The sequence below is a fragment of the Microcaecilia unicolor genome, unplaced genomic scaffold, assembly GCF_901765095.1.
Source record: "Microcaecilia unicolor unplaced genomic scaffold, aMicUni1.1, whole genome shotgun sequence".
Lineage (NCBI taxonomy): Eukaryota > Metazoa > Chordata > Amphibia > Gymnophiona > Siphonopidae > Microcaecilia > Microcaecilia unicolor.
In genome coordinates this window covers 16,279-35,767 of record NW_021963405.1, presented here as the reverse complement: position 1 = coordinate 35,767, position 19,489 = coordinate 16,279, and the positions used below count along the sequence as shown (strand labels likewise).

At 45.1% G+C, this 19,489-nt stretch overlaps 1 protein-coding gene across 1 annotated transcript in view; it reads left to right on the top strand.

Annotated features, from left to right (window-relative positions):
- Positions 1 to 18,164, top strand: part of LOC115459299 (RING finger protein 150-like) — a gene marked incomplete at its 5' end in the record, with an annotated part of 51,277 nt that extends 33,113 nt beyond the window's left edge. The window contains 2 exons of the mRNA XM_030189144.1: positions 2,668 to 2,764; positions 17,846 to 18,164. Of these exons, the coding sequence (XP_030045004.1) occupies positions 2,668 to 2,764; positions 17,846 to 18,136 (388 nt within the window). The remainder of the gene's footprint in view (positions 1 to 2,667; positions 2,765 to 17,845) is intronic.
- Between the last annotated feature and the right edge of the window lie 1,325 nt (positions 18,165 to 19,489).

The following is a 19,489-nucleotide window of genomic DNA, read 5'->3' as shown; positions in this document are numbered from 1 at the left end:
TTACGTTCCTACCCGTAACCTCCGCTCCCAAGACAAATCCCTCCTTTCAGTACCCTTCTCCACCACCGCCAACTCCAGGCTCCACCCTTTCTGCCTCGCCTCACCCCATGCGTGGAACAAACTCCCTGAGCCCATACGCCAGGCCCCCTCCCTGCCCATCTTCAAATCCTTGCTCAAAGCCCACCTCTTCAATGTCGCCTTCGGCACCTAACCACTACACCTCTACTCAGGAAATCTAGACTGCCCCAACTTGACATTTCGTCCTTTAGATTGTAAGCTCCTTAGAGCAGGGACCGTCCTTCTTTGTTAATTTGTACAGCGCTGCGTAACCCTAGTAGCGCTCTAGAAATGTTAAGTAGTAGTAGTAGTATTACATATAGCAGTGATTTAACCAGAGCTGAGATTGTGATGTCATAATGCCTCATTCCACCAATGCCTAAGAGCCAACCTCATCAGTGATGTCACAATGGCTCGACTGTCCTATACTTGGCCCACTTCCCCCCTTAATGTGAAGAGTTTCAGTCTCTGGTATCCAGAGCTGAGATTGTGATGTCATAATGCCTCATTCCACCAATGCCTAAGAGCCAACCTCATCAGTGATGTCACAATGGCTTGATTGTCCTATATTTGTCTCACTCTTGTCTATTAGATTGTAAGCTCTTTGAGCAGGGACTGTCTCTCTTTGTTAAATTGTACAGCGCTGCGTAACCCTAGTAGCGCTCTAGAAATGTTAAGTAGTAGTAGTAGTCTTCCGATGATAATCATAGGCAGACAGCAGAGCTATGGTTCTCAGTTTTAAACACATAAACCTGAACATGGCCGCACACACGCACACACGCCCTCCCCCTCCCCTCCGGTATTACTTCTACCTCCGCAGCCTTCTCTGTCATGTTCATTATTTCCTTTCTGTACAGGACAGCCTTTTTGTAAAATATAGACATCCTGCTTACAGTAGAAGGCCAGTTCTTTTTGTAAATCAAACGGCTTATGCTTGTTCTCGCTGTACCATCATGTGAAAGCCTATTTCTCATCAGGCATCTTGCCCTCAATGCCGTTGTATTTTCACTCAGGCATTTCCCCCACATAGTTGTAATTTTCTACAGTGTTAAAAAAAAAAAAAGTGAGAAAAGTATCCATTGCTGCCTTCAAAGCCCATGGCTTGCGAGAGCTTGCTAACCTTCATGGGCAGAATGCCTAGCACATCAACCCCGATTTGTAAAAGCTTATAAGTACATATATATAAGTACATAAGTAATGCCACACTGGGAAAAGACCAAGAGTCCATCGAGCCCAGCATCCTGTCCACGACAGCGGCCAATCCAGGCCAAGGGCACCTGGCAAGCTTCCCAAACGTACATTCTATACATGTTATTCCTGGAATTGTGGATTTTTTCCCCAAGTCCATTTAGTAATGATTCATGGACTTGTCCTTTAGGAAACCGTCTAACCCCGGCAACGAATTCCAGAGTTTAATTATGCATTGGGTGAAGAAAAAGTTTCTCCGATTTGTTTTAAATTTACTACACTGTAGTTTCATCACTTGCCCCCTAGTCCTAGTATTTTTGGAAAGCGTGAACAGACGTTTCATATCCACCTGTTCCACTCCACTCATTATTTTATATTCCTCTATCATGTCTCCCCTCAGCCGTCTCTTCTCCAAGCTGAAAAGCCCTAGCCCTAGCTTACTGCCCTGCGCTAACAAAATCATATCCATCATTTCCTTGAACGGCTGACTGATGACAAAATAATCGTCGTAACTTTTCAAATTGTGAGCTATGAAGGTGTAGTCCTTGAGCCGCTTGTCAATAAAAGAACCTGTGAAATTCGGTCGGCCTCTACTTGTAAAATTTGGAAATACAGAATAAAATAAATACTGTGCCAATATAGCATTAGGCTTCCATAGAAAGCATTTTCCCCCGGAATCTATGTAGAGCGTCCAAATTTGGCCACAGATCCCATATCCGTGCACAAACTAATTAAGCCATTGATGTTCATTGGCACTAATTTGAATCTGCAGATCTGCCTAGATGCACTGTTCTATAACGCTGCGCACCCAAAGTTTCTCAGGCACAACCCAAAAGGGAGTGTGGCCATGGGAGGGGCACGAGCGGGTTAGGGGTATTCCAAAAATGTCAGCGCAGTGTTATAGAATACCAGCATCGTGTCCAATTATTGCGCCGGGATTTACACCAGTTTTCAGCCGGCGTAAGTCCTCGCACCCGAAGTCGTGCTAAGTGTTATTCTGTAAAAGCCCAGATTTTTCCTAGCACTTAATTTTGAGCACCATGTACTGAATCTGGCCCTTTCTGCTGAAGCGTTGTTTGGATCTTAAGAATTTGTCCGTTCGTTTTGAAACAGCAGCAGCCACTGTACAAGAATTTTAAATGTGCTCGTTTGAATATGTTGTCTGAAAGGAGCCTTTTGCTTTTGATGTCATTGTTAGGATTGGATATGGCAGTTCTGTAGATGTGTGAACAGTGGAACTTGTGTTTTTAAACATCAAAGCCGGATTAAAATAGGTACTTATCAAACTGACATTTCAAGGCTGATCAGCTTAGCCAAGATTAAAGCAGTTGTGTCTGGATAACACCTGACTTGTTACCTGTTCTGTAGCTCTCTGATGTGTGTTGAGGTCTGGAAGCTGAAACCCGTCTTTTCTCTTTGCAGGCACCTATTCCACAAGTCTTGCGTAGACCCCTGGTTATTGGATCATCGCACCTGCCCAATGTGTAAAATGAACATCCTGAAAGCTCTGGGGATTCCGGTAAGCACCGCTGCTGCGTACGCTAAGTACACCAGCCAGGAAATCAGTTAACTGTGCTGCCCCCCTCTCCTCCTTCCCTTCCTCCCCTGCTCTCTGGCTCAAAATATCACACAGGTTATGTTATTATTATTATTTATGACATTTATATCTCACATTATCCCAAACAAGTCTGAGTTCAATGTGGCTTACGATAAACAGTGTTGGATACATAACAAAGAATAATGCATAAGAAAGTAATTTGTTGTAAGAATCCACTTTTACAATACAGTATCACAAACATACTGGGATGGCTGTGGATGTTTAACATTTAGAAAATCTATTATGAATGAGAAATTGTACATGAAGCAAAGAGAAAGTTAGTGGTAAATAAAGTAATAATAAATTCAGGTAATTAATTGAGATATGGTTGTTTTTTGTGAGGGTTTGTTTGAATAGGAACAATTTGAGGATTTTATGGAATCTAGTATATTCCTGTATATTTCTTATTTTGGGTGGTAAGTGAAGTCTGCAGTTTTGTAGATCTCTTTTTTGCAATTTGGAAGGTGTAGTCTGAGGTTTGTTTAAATAATAATAATATTGGAGTAAATATTCAGCTAGCAGCAGTGGATATTCAATGCCAGGCCTCGTCCAGACACCGGCATTTATTTATTTGTTTTGATTTCGCTCACACCTTTTTCAGTAGTAGCGCAAGGTGAGTGTTACATTCAGGTGCTCTAGATATTTCTCTGTCCCAGGAGGGCTCACAATCTAAGTTTGTACCTGAGGCAATGGAGGGTTAAGCATAGGCGCCCGGTATCTGAGCCGCAGGATCGGATCCTGATGACGTCACCTGTAGTTTCACGCGACGACGCCTACACGACCCAGTTCCGCCCACCCGGGGCTCGCCACTCGGCTCAGCCGCAGGCCGCTCCCATGTCCCAACTGCCCGCCCTCTCCTCTCCCCCAAGATCCCTTTCCCTTTTTTTTTTCTTTTAAATTTACCTCCAGTCCGGCAGCGCAGCGACAGCGCTCCCAGTAAAAGCGCTTCCCTTCGCTCAGTGTCCTGCCTTCTTCTGACGTCATGACGTCAGAAGAAGGCGGGTCACTGAGCGAAGAGACGCGCTTTCACTGGCGCTGCGCTGCCGGACTTCGGAGGTAAATTTAAAAGAAAAAAAAAAGGAACGGGATCTTGGAGGGGAGAAGAGGGCGGGCAGTTGGGGCAGGGGAGAGAGGGACATGGATGGGATAGCAGGACTCAGGGAGAGAGGGGAATTGCTGGATATGGGTGAATGGAGAGGGGCAGGGGAGAGAGGAACATGGATGGGAGGGCAGGGCTCAGGGAGAGAGGGGAATTGCTGGATATGGGTGAATGGAGAGGGGCAGGGGAGAGAGGAACATGGATGGGAGGGCAGGGCTCAGGGAGAGAGGGGAATTGCTGGATATAGGTGAATGGAGAGGGGCAGGGGAGAGAGGAACATGGATGGGAGGGCAGGGCTCAGTGAGAGAGGGGAATTGCTGGATATGGATGAATGAAGGGGGCAGGGGAGAGAGGAACATGGATGGGAGAGCAGGGCTCAGGGAGAGAGGGGAATTGCTGGATATGGATGAATGGAGGGAGCAGGGGAGAGAGGAGCATGGATGGACATGGATGGGAGGACTGGGCCCAGGGAGAGAGGAGAAATTGCTGGACATAGAAGGGAGGGGAGGGAAGAGAGAGGAAGGAGATGAGGGAAAAGAAAAAGAGGAGAAAAACTGCACATGGATGGAGAATATAGGCAGAAGCGGCATCCCTCATAAATTCCATTTCAGTAGTCTTAAGTGGCTTAGTGTCATTGATTGTACCAGGTTGCGAAATGTTTCCCATGGGAAGAATTATTTCAAGCGTTTGAGTTTCCACATTTAAATACAAGGGGCCCGATATTCAGCTCGCATAAATGCCACGATCAGTGCTGATACAGGATATTCAATGCCGGGACATTTCCGATGACTGTCATTGAATATCCAGGATTTTTTTTTTTTTTTTTTTTTTTTGAATGGCTCAAACTTAACCAGCTAAGTGAATATTCAGCACTGGCTGGATAAGTTTATAGTGGCCAAAGATAGGACTGCTATTTAGGCGGTCCATTTTGGCCACTAAATATAGCTGGCCATCGCTTGAATATTTGCAAATAGCCAGCTATATCCCGAAAGCTGTAAAAAATAATCCATAACCATCTAAACTTCAGAAAATCACTAAAAACCAACCTCTTCAAAAAGGCTTACCCACCGATCCAACATAAATCCCAACGTCCAGCAACACAGCACAACCAATGATCGTACTGGACAATATACAATCTTCATTCCCTTCGACCTTCACGGTGCCTGGCACACATCTACCTTATTCGACCACAATACAACCTTGTATTTGTTATCAACCGACTGGCGAACGCCTTTACGGTATTACGTAAGCCACATTAAGCCTGCAGATAGTTGGGAAAATGTGGGGTACAAATGTAATAAATAAATATAATCGGTTTGCCGCTATGAATTAACAGCAAGTAGTCATCAGAGTTAACCTGCTATCTCCCATTGTATATTAGCGGTTAGCCGGCTAAATGCTGTTTAACCGGCCAGAGGCCATTCCTGGCCGGTTAAATAGTGCTGAATGTCTTCTGGAAGATGTCTCTACACCAAAAGAGCAATTTCTATAAGTTAGGCACCTCAGTGCCGCGTGCAGAGAACCAATTCTGTAATGGAATCTTGGTGCCAAGATTCCATGAGAGGATACTAGCGTAGATCAGTATTGGCGCACCTACATCTAGGTGCAAGCAGTTGTGCAGTTCTATGGCTGATATAAGTTGGGGTGCCTAACTATGCCAGGCAGTGCGTATAACAGTGTTCTATGAGTTATACACGTAAGTTGTTGCCACGCCTATGTTTCTCCCATGTATATGTTCCTCACACCGATGCACCATACCACTGACACACTACCATACAGAATACGTGTAGTGCATTCGGGCACAGAAATGGCGCCAGGTGGCACTGTTAACGCTGTATGGGGCATGTAGCTGCGTGCGCTCAGTTAGAGAATTACCTTTTATATGGGCACCTGAGGCTGTGAGAGATCAAATAGCTTGCCCAAAATTAGGAGGGGCGGCATTGACAGCGTGACCATCAGACCACTTCCTTATTATGAAACAAGGACTGTTTTCTTTCTTTGACTCTGTCTGCAAACAAAACAAAAGATCAATATTTTATGATGTTATACAAGAAAGTGTGAAAAATACAATTAGCCTCATGTTTCAGTGCCTCGGGCTGAGTTAGCCTGAGTGGAACCAAACCATCATGTTTGACGTTAAGAGTAGAGCAAGCTTCCTCTTAAAAAAAAAAAAAAAAATCCCCTCTCTTTCATCCTCCATCACTATGATAGCGCACCTTCTGATCAGAGCACCGGTTTTGAAACTGGCATGTTGTTGTACAATAGTGTGTGATGTGTCACAAAACAGACCAGGGGTGGACTGACCAGCCGGGCAGTGCCGGAGGGCCCAGAGGCTCTTCCAAGATGCCCGCTGCACACTACAGCCCTCCCCACTCCTACCTTTAAAGGCGCACCGCTGGTGATCTAGTGGCTTCTGCCAGGGGGGGGGGGGGACATGTCCTTTTCAGCCCATTGTGCTGCCACTATTTCCCCTGACCGGCAGCAACATATTTTAAAAATGGCAGTCGAGACCCACAGGAAGTCTCGGCCGCCATTTTGAAAACATGGCGGCTCTGGCAGGCAGAGGAATAGCGGCAGCACAGCGGGCAGGGAAGAACTTGCTTTCTCCTCTCCACCCCACCCCCCTGCAGAGACCACCAGACCACTAGGACTTTTCAGGTAGGACCGGGGCAGCGGGGGCGGCGGCGGTAGGGGGGGTGGCAGGTGGCGGCCTGGCAGGGGCCCCAGACCACTCTCAGTCCGCCCCTGAAACAGACAAACAGTGCATCTGAGAAAATGCACTGAGCTTTGCAACAGCGAAGGAATTGATGTGCTGGACAGATATAGTTTCATAAATCTTAACCAGGGATACTGTAAGAATCAGAGTCGCCCATTAAAGTGAAATGGTTTCTGTTGGCGGCTGATTGACCGAGTCTAAAATCATGATAGCATTAAGTCAAACAACCACCCCAGCCAGCTCCTATTAAAACCCTTACTCCAAATTTCCATCCATTTAATCCTCCAGAATTTTAATTATCAGCTTAATCTGAAATTGTTCTGTTGTTATGGGGTCAATTTTCAAAGTAATTTGACCATCCTGGAAAGGTTTCTGACCAGTTAAATCACTTGTGTAGAGCTATCAACCGATATTCAACAGTAAGCACCAAACTCACAGCCGGCGATGTTGTAGGGGTCTAGGGACAGCGTCGGCATTTATGCAGTTAAAGGCCGATATTTAGCATTTAATTGCCTCCGTTAACTGGAGAATCAGAACCGCATAACACTCAGCCCTGTCTATGTCCATCCTTTCCAAACGGTGCTATCTCTTAGGACTAACATCATTTTTTTACTTACCTACTGAGGTGGGGGGGGGGGGGGAGCACCAAGGGGCTCTCACTTCTGGCTCCAAGCGTCTGGTGTCCACTGGGCGCAACCCGCTCCAGGGACACTGGCAGGTGGGGAGTTTAAACCGTAATGCAGGTGTCCTAAGGCGAGGTCAGGGAGGACAGAAACCTCCCATGGAACAGAAAGGCAAAAGCTTGCTTGATCTTGATTTTCAGTACAAATAGAGACCGTGAAAGTGGGGCCTCACGATCCTTCTGACTTTTTGGATTTTAAGCAGGAGGTGTCAGAAAGTTAACTTAACGCAGTTAAGGGCGGAATATTGCACTTAAGCCAGATAAGCAATAGCTGCCCTCACATTCCCGGATATACAGTACTGGTACCCAGACATGGGCCCAGCATTGACTATCCAGGCACAATGCTGGCAGCAGCCAAAAAAATGCTGACTGCCGCCAGCTGAATATTTACCCCTGTTTGTTTTTAAAGAGGAAAAAGGCCAGTGCCCCCATATTGGTTGAATGCTTTAAGAGAGCTTTCTTCAGGGTGAGGATACACAGGAAAAAGCATTTTTTTAGCAGGCAGTTTTCAAATAGTCAACGTACTAATAGTCAACGTACTAATATTCTCAAGCTCAACACGGGGACCAGGAAAATTAAGTTTTCTACACTCCTCCAAGGTTAAATTCATAAAAAGTAATTGCCCCCTGAATATTGGCATTGGTGCAAAAAATTTCATGACCTCATGTTATTAGAATGTAGGGGAGCACATTTGCCCCCCAGGCGCAGAAGGCGTTTTCTCTCTTATCTGGAGGCCTATATATACTCTCTGAATCCTCGAGGGCGTGGTTTAGTGGTCAATTCCCTTTTAGGGTTGTGGGGCCTATGCAGGCTTTTGTTTTCTCTGCAGTTTCGATCGTTTTGTTCTCATTAACACCATTCTAAGTACATAAGTATTGCCATAGTGGGAAAGAAAATTGCACAGACTGATTAACAGCCAATCACAATCCTAAAGGGTTGTGTAAGGTGAGTAACTAACAATAGAAAAGCGGGAAAAACCCTCAGAAACCAAGGTATTTACCAAGGTTTGAACAACAGAACATTGATATCCATATAAGATTTTTTGTCCATGGTATAGTCTCTTTCATAGAGTTTTCATTCCCACTTTCTTGCAATCAGAAAAATGCCCATAGTAGAGCCTTATATTTCAAAAAAGCATTTCTGAGTATACGAACTTTAAACCAGCCAAAACTAAAGCATAAATTAACTTAACTTATAGTATAGTTGGCTTGATAACCCCAATTCAACTGCACATTTTTTCTTCAACGGGGCCCAAAACGTTTCACCCACTTCAGGGCTTCATCAGGAACCACCAGTTGAATTGGGGTTATCTAAGTTAATTTATGCTTTAGTTTTGGCTGGTTTAAAGTTCGTATACTCAGAAATGCTTTTTTGAAATATAAGACTCTACTATAGGCATTTTTCTGATTGCAAGAAAGTGGGAATGAAAACTCTATGAAAGAGACTAGACCACGGACAAAAAATCTTATATAGATATCAATGTTCTGTTGTTCAAACCTTGGTAAATACCTTGGTTTCTGAGGGTTTTTCCCGCTTTTCTATTGTTAGTTACTCACCTTACACAACCCTTTAGGATTGTGATTGGCTGTTAATCAGTCTGTGCAGTATTAGATTACCTCATTGGGATTAACAGCTCATACTGTGTTTTGACATTAACCATACTGGGAAAGACCAAAGGTCCATCAAGCCCAGCATCCCGTTTCCAACAGTGGCCAATCCAGGTCACAAATACCTGGCAATATCCCAAGAAAGTACAAAACATTTTAAACTGCTTATCCCAGAAATAGTGGATTTTCCCCAAGTCCATTTAATAATGGTCTATGGACTTTTCCTTTAGGAAGCCGTCCAAACGTTTTTTAAACTTCGCTAAGCTAACTGCCTTTACCACATTCGCTGGCAACGAATTCCAGAGTTTAATTACATGTTGAGTGAAGAAAAACTTTCTCCGATTTGTTTTAAATTTACTACATTGTAGCTTCATCGCATGCCCCCTAGTCCTAGTATTTTTGGAAAGCGTAAACAGATGCTTCACATCTACCCATTCAATTCCACTCATTATTTTATAGACCTCTATCATATCTTCCCTCAGCCGCCTTTTCTCCAAGCTGAAGAGCCCTAGCTGCTTTAGCCTTTCCTCATAGGGAAGTCATCCCAGCCCCTTTATCATTTTCGTCACCCTTCTCTGCACCTTTTCTAATTCCACTATATCTTTTTTGAGATGCGGCGACCAGAATTGAACACAATATTCGAGGTGCGGTCGAACCATGGAACGATACAAAGGCATTATAACATCCTCATTTTTGTTTTCCATTCCTTTGCTAATAATACCTAACACTCTATTTGCTTTCTTAGCCGCAGCAGCACACTGAGCAGAAGGTTTCAACGTATCATCAACGATGACACCTAGATCCCTTTCTTGGTTTGTGACTCCTAACGTGGAACCTTGCATGACGTAGCTATAATTTGGGTTCCTCTTTTCCCACATGCATCACTTTGCACTTGCTCACATTAAACGTCATCTGCCATTTAGACACTCAATCTCCCAGCCTCGTAAGGTCCTCTTGTAATTTTTCACAATCCTCCCACGATTTAATGACTTTGAATAACTTTGTGTCATCAGCAAATATAATTACCTCACTAGTTACTCCCATCTCTAGGTCATTTATAAATATGTTAAAAAGCAGTGGTCCCAGCACAGACCCCTGGGGAACCCCACTAACTACCCTTCTCCATTAAGAATACTGACCATTTAACCCTCCTCTCTGTTTTCTATCTTTTAACCAGTTTTTAATCCACAATAGAACACTACCTCCTATCCCATGACTCTCCAATTTCCTCTGGAGACTTTCATGAGGTACTTTGTCAAACGCCTTCTGAAAATCCAGATACACAATGAGGCATATTTTCAAAGCACTTAGCCTTCCAAAGTTCCATAGGTTTCTATGGAACTTTGGAAGGCTAAGTGCTTTGAAAATATGCCTCTATATCAACCGGCTTACCTTTATCCACATGTTTGTTCACCCCTTCAAAGAAATGTAGTAGATTGGTGAGGCAAGATTTCCCTTCACTAAATCCATGTTGGCTTTCTCTCATTAATCCATGCTTTTGAATATGCTCTGTAATTTTGTTCTTAATAATAGTCTTTACCATTTTGCCCAGCACCAACGTCAGACTCACCGGTCTATAATTTCCCAGATCTCCTCTGGAACCTCTATGAAACTAGGGGAGGGGGTTTAGAGAGGGGGGAGGATGGGTTCTACTCAGTATAGAAGCAGCAATGGTTTGATTTAGAGACTTCATACCGGTTTGATGAATGTATAACTCTTCTGAATTATTCTGTTTAATACCTTACATTTTCTTTTGTTCACAAGGTTTAGAATTTGCGTTCTTCGTATCATTCTCGTGATTGTATAAGGAATGCAGTGGGGATACCTGTAATACAAAATTTTGATGACAGACCACTTTACCCTCTTTTTACGATGCGTGTTGTTTCTATTTTTATATTTTACTTTTCCTCTGAGTACACATTTGGCAAGATGTATTTTCGTTGCATTGTCGTCAATAAAAATGTGGAATCATAAATTTACAAAATGTTGAGGATATATGAAACAATTGATAGATTTTGTAGTGTGCTATGATTATATACCGGACCGTTTCCAGTGACCGGCACTGAATATCTGGTTTATCTGTGGTCGGGTTAATATTAGATGATGGCCAGTTATGTTTAAACCAGGCTCGATCTGGACGCTTACAAGAACTGGCTATGCGCTGAATATTCGAGGATTACTGGCTATATCGGGCGATATAGCTGGTTATCTCCTAGCCACTAACTGGCAATGTTGAGCAGGGGATATAGCTGGTTATCCCCTGCTGAATATCATTGGGTAGCTGGTTAAGTGCCATTTAACAAGCCAAGTGCCATTCCTAGCCAGTAAAAACAGTCAGAAATATACCTGCCCCAAAATAGAAAGTTGGAATTGGTGTAGAAACCCTACAACCTTTGAAAAATACAAAAATAAGCATCAGGAAATAACAGCAATTGCAAAACTGGTCTAGAGCTCAGAGACACACTTAAGGGGTCCTTTCACTAAGGTGTTACTGTGTGCTAAATGATAAGCCGCCCATTAGGGCTTCCTGTACTCTGTTTTGCCGGTCTACTCACATTCCCTGCCAATCTGGCCCTTGTAGACCGCCTGCCTGGGACCTTTCTTGTGAGCTCTCTGCCACTCCCCCTCCCCCCCCCAGAGCAAAACACAGTTATTCTTATACATTACATTTAAAAGGAAATTATTTTTGTGTTCACTGTCAAATCAGTTACTTAAGTTTTGCTACTAAGGTTGCTTTAAGCCAACAAGTACTGTAGGTTGACCATCCCTCTGGGGAAACCCTCAAGTTGATTCCAGTAGTGTATAAAGATGGTGAGAACTTGGTGGGGGAACCACAGCAAGCTAACCTCATGTCCCCTACCGGAGTCAGAGAGTTCATTCGGTACATGTTGTGATTGTGGGAAATAATTAAATGCAGAAGAAAAACCATAGTCCTATTTTGTTTTAGATTTGGATACAGCTGGCTTCCAGCTGTTAAGAGTTCATGCATACTAAACGTCATTCACAGTAACAAAAACATGATGGCGGATAAGGGCCACGTGGCCTGTTCTCGGTATAATATTTAAAAAAAACTAGCTAGTCTTCTGCTTTAATTCCTCAGATCCATCTTTTAAGGATCATCTTTGCATATCTTGTGCTTTCCTGAATTCAGTTACCATAATCCTCTGGCCTCCATGAGCTCTGCTTGGAGACTGCTGGTGAAGAAATCATTAATGTAGTTTTCCTACTTACTTTTGGGAGAGGGGCAAAGGGTAAGGAAAACATATCAGTAGTGTGTGGGGGGGGGGGGGGCAGGGGGATCAGTTCATCATTAGCACCTGCAACATTTGGGGCACCACCCGTAACTACGCCTATACAAGAAATATTTCCTTATAATATATATATTTTTTTAATTTTTATGAAGTCTTTATTGAAAAGTAATACAGAGAATCTGATACATAACACATCATACAGGTCATAGTCAGGGGCGTATCTGGAATCCGGCGGTAGGGGGGGCCAGAGCCAGAGAGGGGGGGCACATTTTTGCCTCCCTTCCCCGCCGCCGCCTCTCTCCACCCCCCTCCCCGCCGTCAACCCTCCCCCGCTGCTTACTTTTGCTGGCGGGGGGCCCCAAGCCCCGCCAGCCGAGGTCCGACCCGCAGTCTTCATATTTCGTCTTCCTCCGTGGCCATGCTGCAAGGAAGTAACGCTGCAGTGCTGCTTCGTTGAATCCAGTTCGGAGTCGGACGTCGCAGCACGTTGTACGCGCGTACAACGTTCTGCAATGTCAGACTCCGAACTGGATTCAGCGAATTAGCACTGCAGCGTTACTTCCTTGCAGCATGACGGCGGGGAGGGGGGCCAGGGCGAAATCTGCGGGGGCCCAGGCCCCTGTGGCCCCACGCAGATACGCCCCTGGTCATAGTACAGTCTATATACACTTAACGCACATCCTTAGGCGTGTGGCTAGCCGCTAGTACATTGTGTGGTGCTACTTTCCACTCAAACAACCTGAACACTTCTTAATACGCAGGGCGTATATTAGCCAAATCAGAGTAAACAGACAGAACTTCAGCCTTTATAGATTTTATATTATTCCACAACTCCAACCCCCCTAACATTCAACCCCCCCGCCCCGTCCTTATAATATTTTAAAAGGTGTTAACTGGCTTCATTTCTGCCGGTCAAGCCGATTCTAATCCTGGTTGTATCCCACTGTATGCTTGGATTTGTAGCTATGATTTCTATAAGAAAAGCAAGATGAGAAGCCCATGCACGCATAGGGAAATAAACCTACCCAGGTGTGCATTAAGCTTTCCTGAGAACGTGGAGCTTGTTAGCAGCCCTGTCTTACCTGGGAGGTGTGCGTAACTGTGCGTGCTCAATTACAGAACTGCCTTTAAAAAGGAGAGGGATGGTAAATAAGACCGAGAATACTGTAATACCTCTGTATTGTTCCGTGTGTGACCTTACCTTGAGTATCGCGTTCAATTCTGGTCACCGTATCTCAAAAAAAGATATAGCGGAATTAGAAAAGGTTCAAAGAAGAGCGACCAAAATGATAAAGGAGATGGAACTCCTCTCGTATGTGGAAAGGCTAAAGAGGTTAGGGCTCTTCAGCTTGGAAAAGATGTGGCTGAGGGGGAGATATGATTGAGGTCTACAAAATCCTGAGTGGTGTAGAACGGGTAAAAGTACATCGATTTTTCACTCTTTCAAAAAGTACAAAGACCAGGAGACACTCAAAGAAATTACATGGAAATGCTTTTAAAACAAATAGGAGGAAATATTTTTTTTTTCACTCGGTGAATAGTTAAGCTCTGGAACTCATTGCCAGAGGATGTGGTAACTGTGGATATCATATCTGGGTTTTAAATAAATGTTTGGACAGGTTTCTGGAGGAAAAGTCCATAATCTGCTATTGAAACAGACAAGGGGAAGCCACTGCTTGCCCGGGGATTGGTATTTGGGTTTCTGCCAGGTACTTATGACCTGGATTAGCCACTGTTAGAAGCAGGATACTGGGCTAGATGAACCATTGGTCCAACCCAATATGGCTGTACTTATTATTTTACTGCACTTTTTCTATTAGTACTGCTATTTTAAGAAAATCAGTTTTTATGTCATTAGACTAGAGCTGTACATAAGTGTTCTGTATCGATTCAAGACAGAAACCTGATACAGAGTGTTTTTTTTTTTTTTTGTTACATTTGCACCCTGCGCTTTCCCACTCAAGGCAGGCTCAATGCGGCTTACGTGGGGCAATGGAGGGTTAAGTGACTTGCCCAGAGTCACAAGGAGCTGCCTGTGCCTGAAGTGGGAATCGAACTCAGTTCTCCAGGACCAAAGTCCACCACCCTAACCACTAGGCCACTCCTCCACTGTTGCTACTATTTGAGATTCTACATGGAATGTTGCTATTCCACTAGCAACATTCCTTGTAGAAGTCGGCCCTTGCAGATCACCAATGTGGCCGCGCAGGCTTCTGAGTCAGACTCACAGAAACAGAAGCCTGCGCAGCCTTCTACTTGAAATGTTGCTAGTGGAATAGCAACATTCCATGTAGAATCTCCAATAGTAGCAACATTCCATGTAGAATCTCCAATAGTATCTATTTTATTTTTGTTACATTTGTACCCTGCGCTTTCCCACTTTTCCACTCATGGCAGGCTCAATGCGGCTTACATGGGGCAATGGAAGGTTAAGTGACTTGCCCAGAGTCACAAGGAGCTGCCTGTGCCTGAAGTGGGAATTGAACTCAGTTCCCCAGGACCAAAGTCCACCACCCTAACCACTAGGCCAAAACAAAAATGTCCAAACACTATTCTCACTTGATAAGTGCTGAAAATTCCTTTCTAGTAAACTGAAACTGATCTACTTTTCTGGTACCCTGTGTTTTCTGAGCCAGGTAGAGAGTGGACTATTAGGTTAATTCGTAATGGGGGTCATAGGCGCCGACTCCGTGGGTGCTGTGGGCGCTCGAGCACCCCCAATATTTTCACCCGCCGGAAGTCGGAACCGGAAGTTCCCTTTGCCAGCCCAACCTGCTCGGTGCCCGCCCTCCCTCAACAGCCCTTTGCCAGTCCGCCCTCGCCTTCCTGCGTGCCGCCCAAATTTTAAAACTCATCTTACCTTGGTCCCGGCAGCAGCAGTGAAAGGCGAGCAGGCTCGGCGCTTCAGCCTTCCCTTCTCTCGTCTCAGCTCTGGTTGAGGGCGTGACCAGATGTGAGATGAGAGAAGGAAAGGCTGAAGCGCCGAGCCTGCTCGCCTTTCACTGCTGCTGCCGGGACCCCGAGGTAAGATGACTTTTAAAATTCTGGGCGGCACGCAGGAAGGCGAGGGTGGCCCGACGGAGGACTGTTGTGGGAGAAGAGGTCACACTGGGGTTGGGACTGGCACTCATAGTAACATAGTAACATAGTAGATGACGGCAGAAAAAGACCTGCATGGTCCATCCAGTCTGCCCAAGACAAACTCATATGTGTATACCTTACCTTGAATTTGTACCTGTCCTTTTCAGGGCACAGACCATATAAGTCTGCCCAGCAGTATTTCCCGCCTCCCAACCACCAGTCCCGCCTCCCATCACCGGCTCTGGTACAGACCGTATAAGTCTGCCCTCCCCTATCCTCGCCTCCCAACCACCACCCCCTCTTCCCCCCAACTGCTCCACCACCCAATTTCAGCTAAGCTTCTGAGGATCCATTCCTTCTGCACAGGATTCCTCTATGCATGTCCCACGCATGTTTGAACTCCGTTACCGTTTTCATCTCCACCACCTCCCGCGGGAGGGCATTCCAAGCGTCCACCACCCTCTCCGTGAAAAAATACTTCCTGAGTCTGCCCCCCTTCAATCTCATTTCATGTCCTCTCGTTCTACCGCCTTCCCATCTCCGGAAAAGATTTGTTTGCGGATTAATACCTTTCAAATATTTGAACGTCTGTATTATATCACCCCTGTTCCTCCTTTCCTCCAGGGTGTACATGTTCAGGTCAGCAAGCCTCTCTTCATACGTCTTGGAACGCAAATCCCATACCATCCTCGTAGCTTTTCTTTGCACCGCTTCCATTTTTTTTAACATCCTTCGCAAGATACGGCCTCCAAAACTGAACACAATACTCCAGGTGGGGCCTCACCAACGTCTTATACAGGGGCATTAAAACCTCCTGTCTTCTGCTGGTCACTCCTCTCTCTATACAGCCTAGCAAGCTTCTAGCTACTGCCACCGCCTTGTCGCACTGTTTCGTCGCCTTCAGGTCCTCAGATACTATCACCCCAAGATCCCTCTCCCCGTCCTTGCCTATCAGACTCTCCCCGCCTAACACATACGTCTCCCTTGGATTTCTACTCCCTAAGTGCATCACTTTGCATTTCTTCACATTGAATTTTAATTGCCAAACTCAGAGGGAGGGAGGAGGGGGGGGGGCCTGGAGCTTGGAGGAGAGGACGGGGGGGAGGGGGGAATGCACCACCTGTAAAAACATAAAAATAAAAAATTTCAGCACCCCCAATCATTTTGAAAAGTTGGCTCCTATGATGGGGGTTTTAAATTGTTTTTTGACTGCAGCGTATGAGTTTTTTCTGATGTGTGGATGGTGTGTTGCACAGAATAAGGAGGCAGAGTTTTTCCATTGTTTTGCTTGCAAATTTAAGAGAAATCACTATATTTTAATATCACGAGGTAACACAGTAGCAGTCTTTTTTAGTAAATCTAGCCACTGGCATTGGAATAGGGCAGTGGTTCCCAAACCTGGTCCTGGAGGCAACCCCAGCCAGTCAGGTTCTCAGGCCATGCACAATGAATATTCATGAGAAAGACTTGACTTTCAGAGGAAGCATTGCATGCAAATCTCTCATGAATATTTATTGTGGATAGCCTGAAAAACTGACTGGCTGGGGTTGCCTCCAGGACCAGGTTTGGGAACCACTGGAATAGGGTGAGTCACTGCGGCCACGGCCCCGCCAATATGTTGCCCAACACAGTATCAGCCGCTAGACGGAATGGGGGTGGGGCCGACAATTGCTTTGTTTGACTCCCAACAATCAAAAGGTCTTCCGCTGTCTCTGAATCTAGCCCTGTATTTTTTTATAAGCCGAAACAATTGAACAATGTGTTGTTGATTAAGCCTTCTGTTAAATAACTATGGTGTCTGGTAGTATTTCAAGTGTAGTATGGACAGATTGGGGGGTGAGTAAGTTCATACAAAACTTGTGAAAAACACTAGTATATAAAGCAGTGGTGTAGCCACAGGTGGGCTTGGGTGGGCCGGGGCCCACCCACTTAGGGCTCAGGCCCACCCAACAGTAATACATGTTTAGTGGTAGCTGGCGGGGATCCCAATCTCTGCCAGCTGATGGTAACGAAAACGCTACTCTCCAGGATAATGGCACCTGCACATTCTCAGTTTTTAGCGCCACTGCCAAGGTGGAAAGAAGTGTTATCCCACCAGCTGAGAGATTTTTTTTTGGTGGTGGGGGAGAACACTTGGGGCCCACCCACTTCTTGCCTAGGCCCACCCAAAATCTGTTGTCTGGCTACGCCCCTGATATAAAGCTTTTTCAAACTTGCATTTTAAACAAGGAGAAAAATCCCTCAGAAACCTATCAGATCATAGATCCTAGGTTTACAACGGAAATGGATTTTCCCCCAGAAACAATCATCCGGGGGAAAATTAAAAAAAAAAAAAATTATAAAAACCTTATCAAATATGCTAATGCAAGATATATTTCTGAAACAAGCAAGTTTTCATCCATAATTGAGAAGAGTGAAAAAAGTTGTGGCATTTACTTTGCATATAGGATTTTTTGTTCTTTCAGTACCTTCTTTATGATATCTTTTAAATGTTTAATTATAATTCTAAATTTGAATACATTTATTTTAAAGTTCAAACTGATCATTTTGTTTTTGTTTTCATTTAGCCAAATGCAGATTGCATAGATGATATCCCACCAGATTTCGAGGTTTCCACCGGTGGACCTCCAACCAATCCGATCACTGGAGCTAGTGATGTCACCATGAATGAGAGCTCATCGGCGATAGATCCGGCCTTCCGAACAGTGGGAGTATTACATGTTGTTCAAGATGCAGAGCCCCTCCCCCAGGTGGGGGAGTTTAACTTTACTACAAGCAGTAAGTTACTCCAGGTGTCTGGCTTGATGCCAGCTCAGGGGCATGGGATTTCTCATCTGAAAGCACTGTGCACTACGTAGGACATGCAGCCAGCATGATTCGGGCACTCTCGGGAGTGGGGCTGTGCTTTATAGATTACGGATGATATCCAAAAAAGGAGTTCATGTCTCTGATTGGTTTAGATCACACAATAAAGTCCTTCCTTCTTTAGGTAACATCTATTAGTATTGAAGTCTTAATTAAGATTGGAGGAAAAGCCTGACGTGGCATGAAATAACTCCTTGTTTTGCAGGATCCACTTCACTGGCATCATTGGCATAAAACCTCCAATCAATCAGAATGAGTACTTTATTTTGTTAAACATTCTCTGTGTTGAATCCAGCTTAAATCACACTACGTATTTAAACTCTAGGGGACTTACCTTTATGGAGTTCCACAGCCCGATTTCTTTCCACGTAGCACTCTGGAAGGTCTTAACTAAAGGGAACTCTGTGAATCATTACGTGATATTTCCTGCAAATGTATCTCTCTCACTACATAGCCCTACAATGTGAAGGGCAATGAAAACTGTACATACCTGTGGCCTTAAAATGTGTCCCTGGCCCACGTCATGCCGAAACTAACTGCACAGGAGTGGAATGAGCCAACCACAATGTTCAAGAAGATCAAAGTTTATTCTTCAGTGCTGACGCACTAAAACCAACATGGGCCATGTTTCGACATACCAAACCTTCATCAGGGGTTCTTAATAAAAAACTTAAAAACATACAAAATATATAAATACAGAGCAAAAACTAAAACTGGGAGTTGCAACAACCAATCTAAAGGATGTGTATATATTACCAGTGCTTTTTTTGTGCCGGTACGCAACGGTACGGCGTACCGGCACCTTTTTCTCCTCCTCCCCTCCCCTCCCATTATTTCCAGCGATTCTCCGCCTCTCTCCTGCCCTCCCATCGACGTGCAGCGATTTTTCCGTCCCTCCCCTGCCCTCACCTCTCCCATATCCAGCGATTCTTCGTCCCCCAGCGTCCTCCTTCACTGCCTGCCAGCCAGTCGGACTCAGAAGCGAACGGTGCAGGCAGCGATTGGCTGGCAGCGTCGTAGCTTCCCTCTGCAAGTCCCGCCTATGCGTAAACAAGAAGTTGTAGGCGGGACTTGCAGAGGGAAGCTACGATGCTGCCAGCCAATCGCTGCCTGCACCGTTCACTTCTGCATCCGACGCTGGCTGGCAGGCAGTGAAGGAGGACGCTGGGGGACGAAGAATCGCTGGATATGGGAGAGGTGAGGGCAGGGGAGGGACGGAAAAATCGCACGTCGATGGGAGGGCAGGGGAGAGGCAGAGAATCGCTGGAAATAATGGGAGGGAAGGGCAGGGGAGAGAGAATTGCTGGACATGGGATGAGAGGGAAGGGCAGGGGAGAGAGAATTGC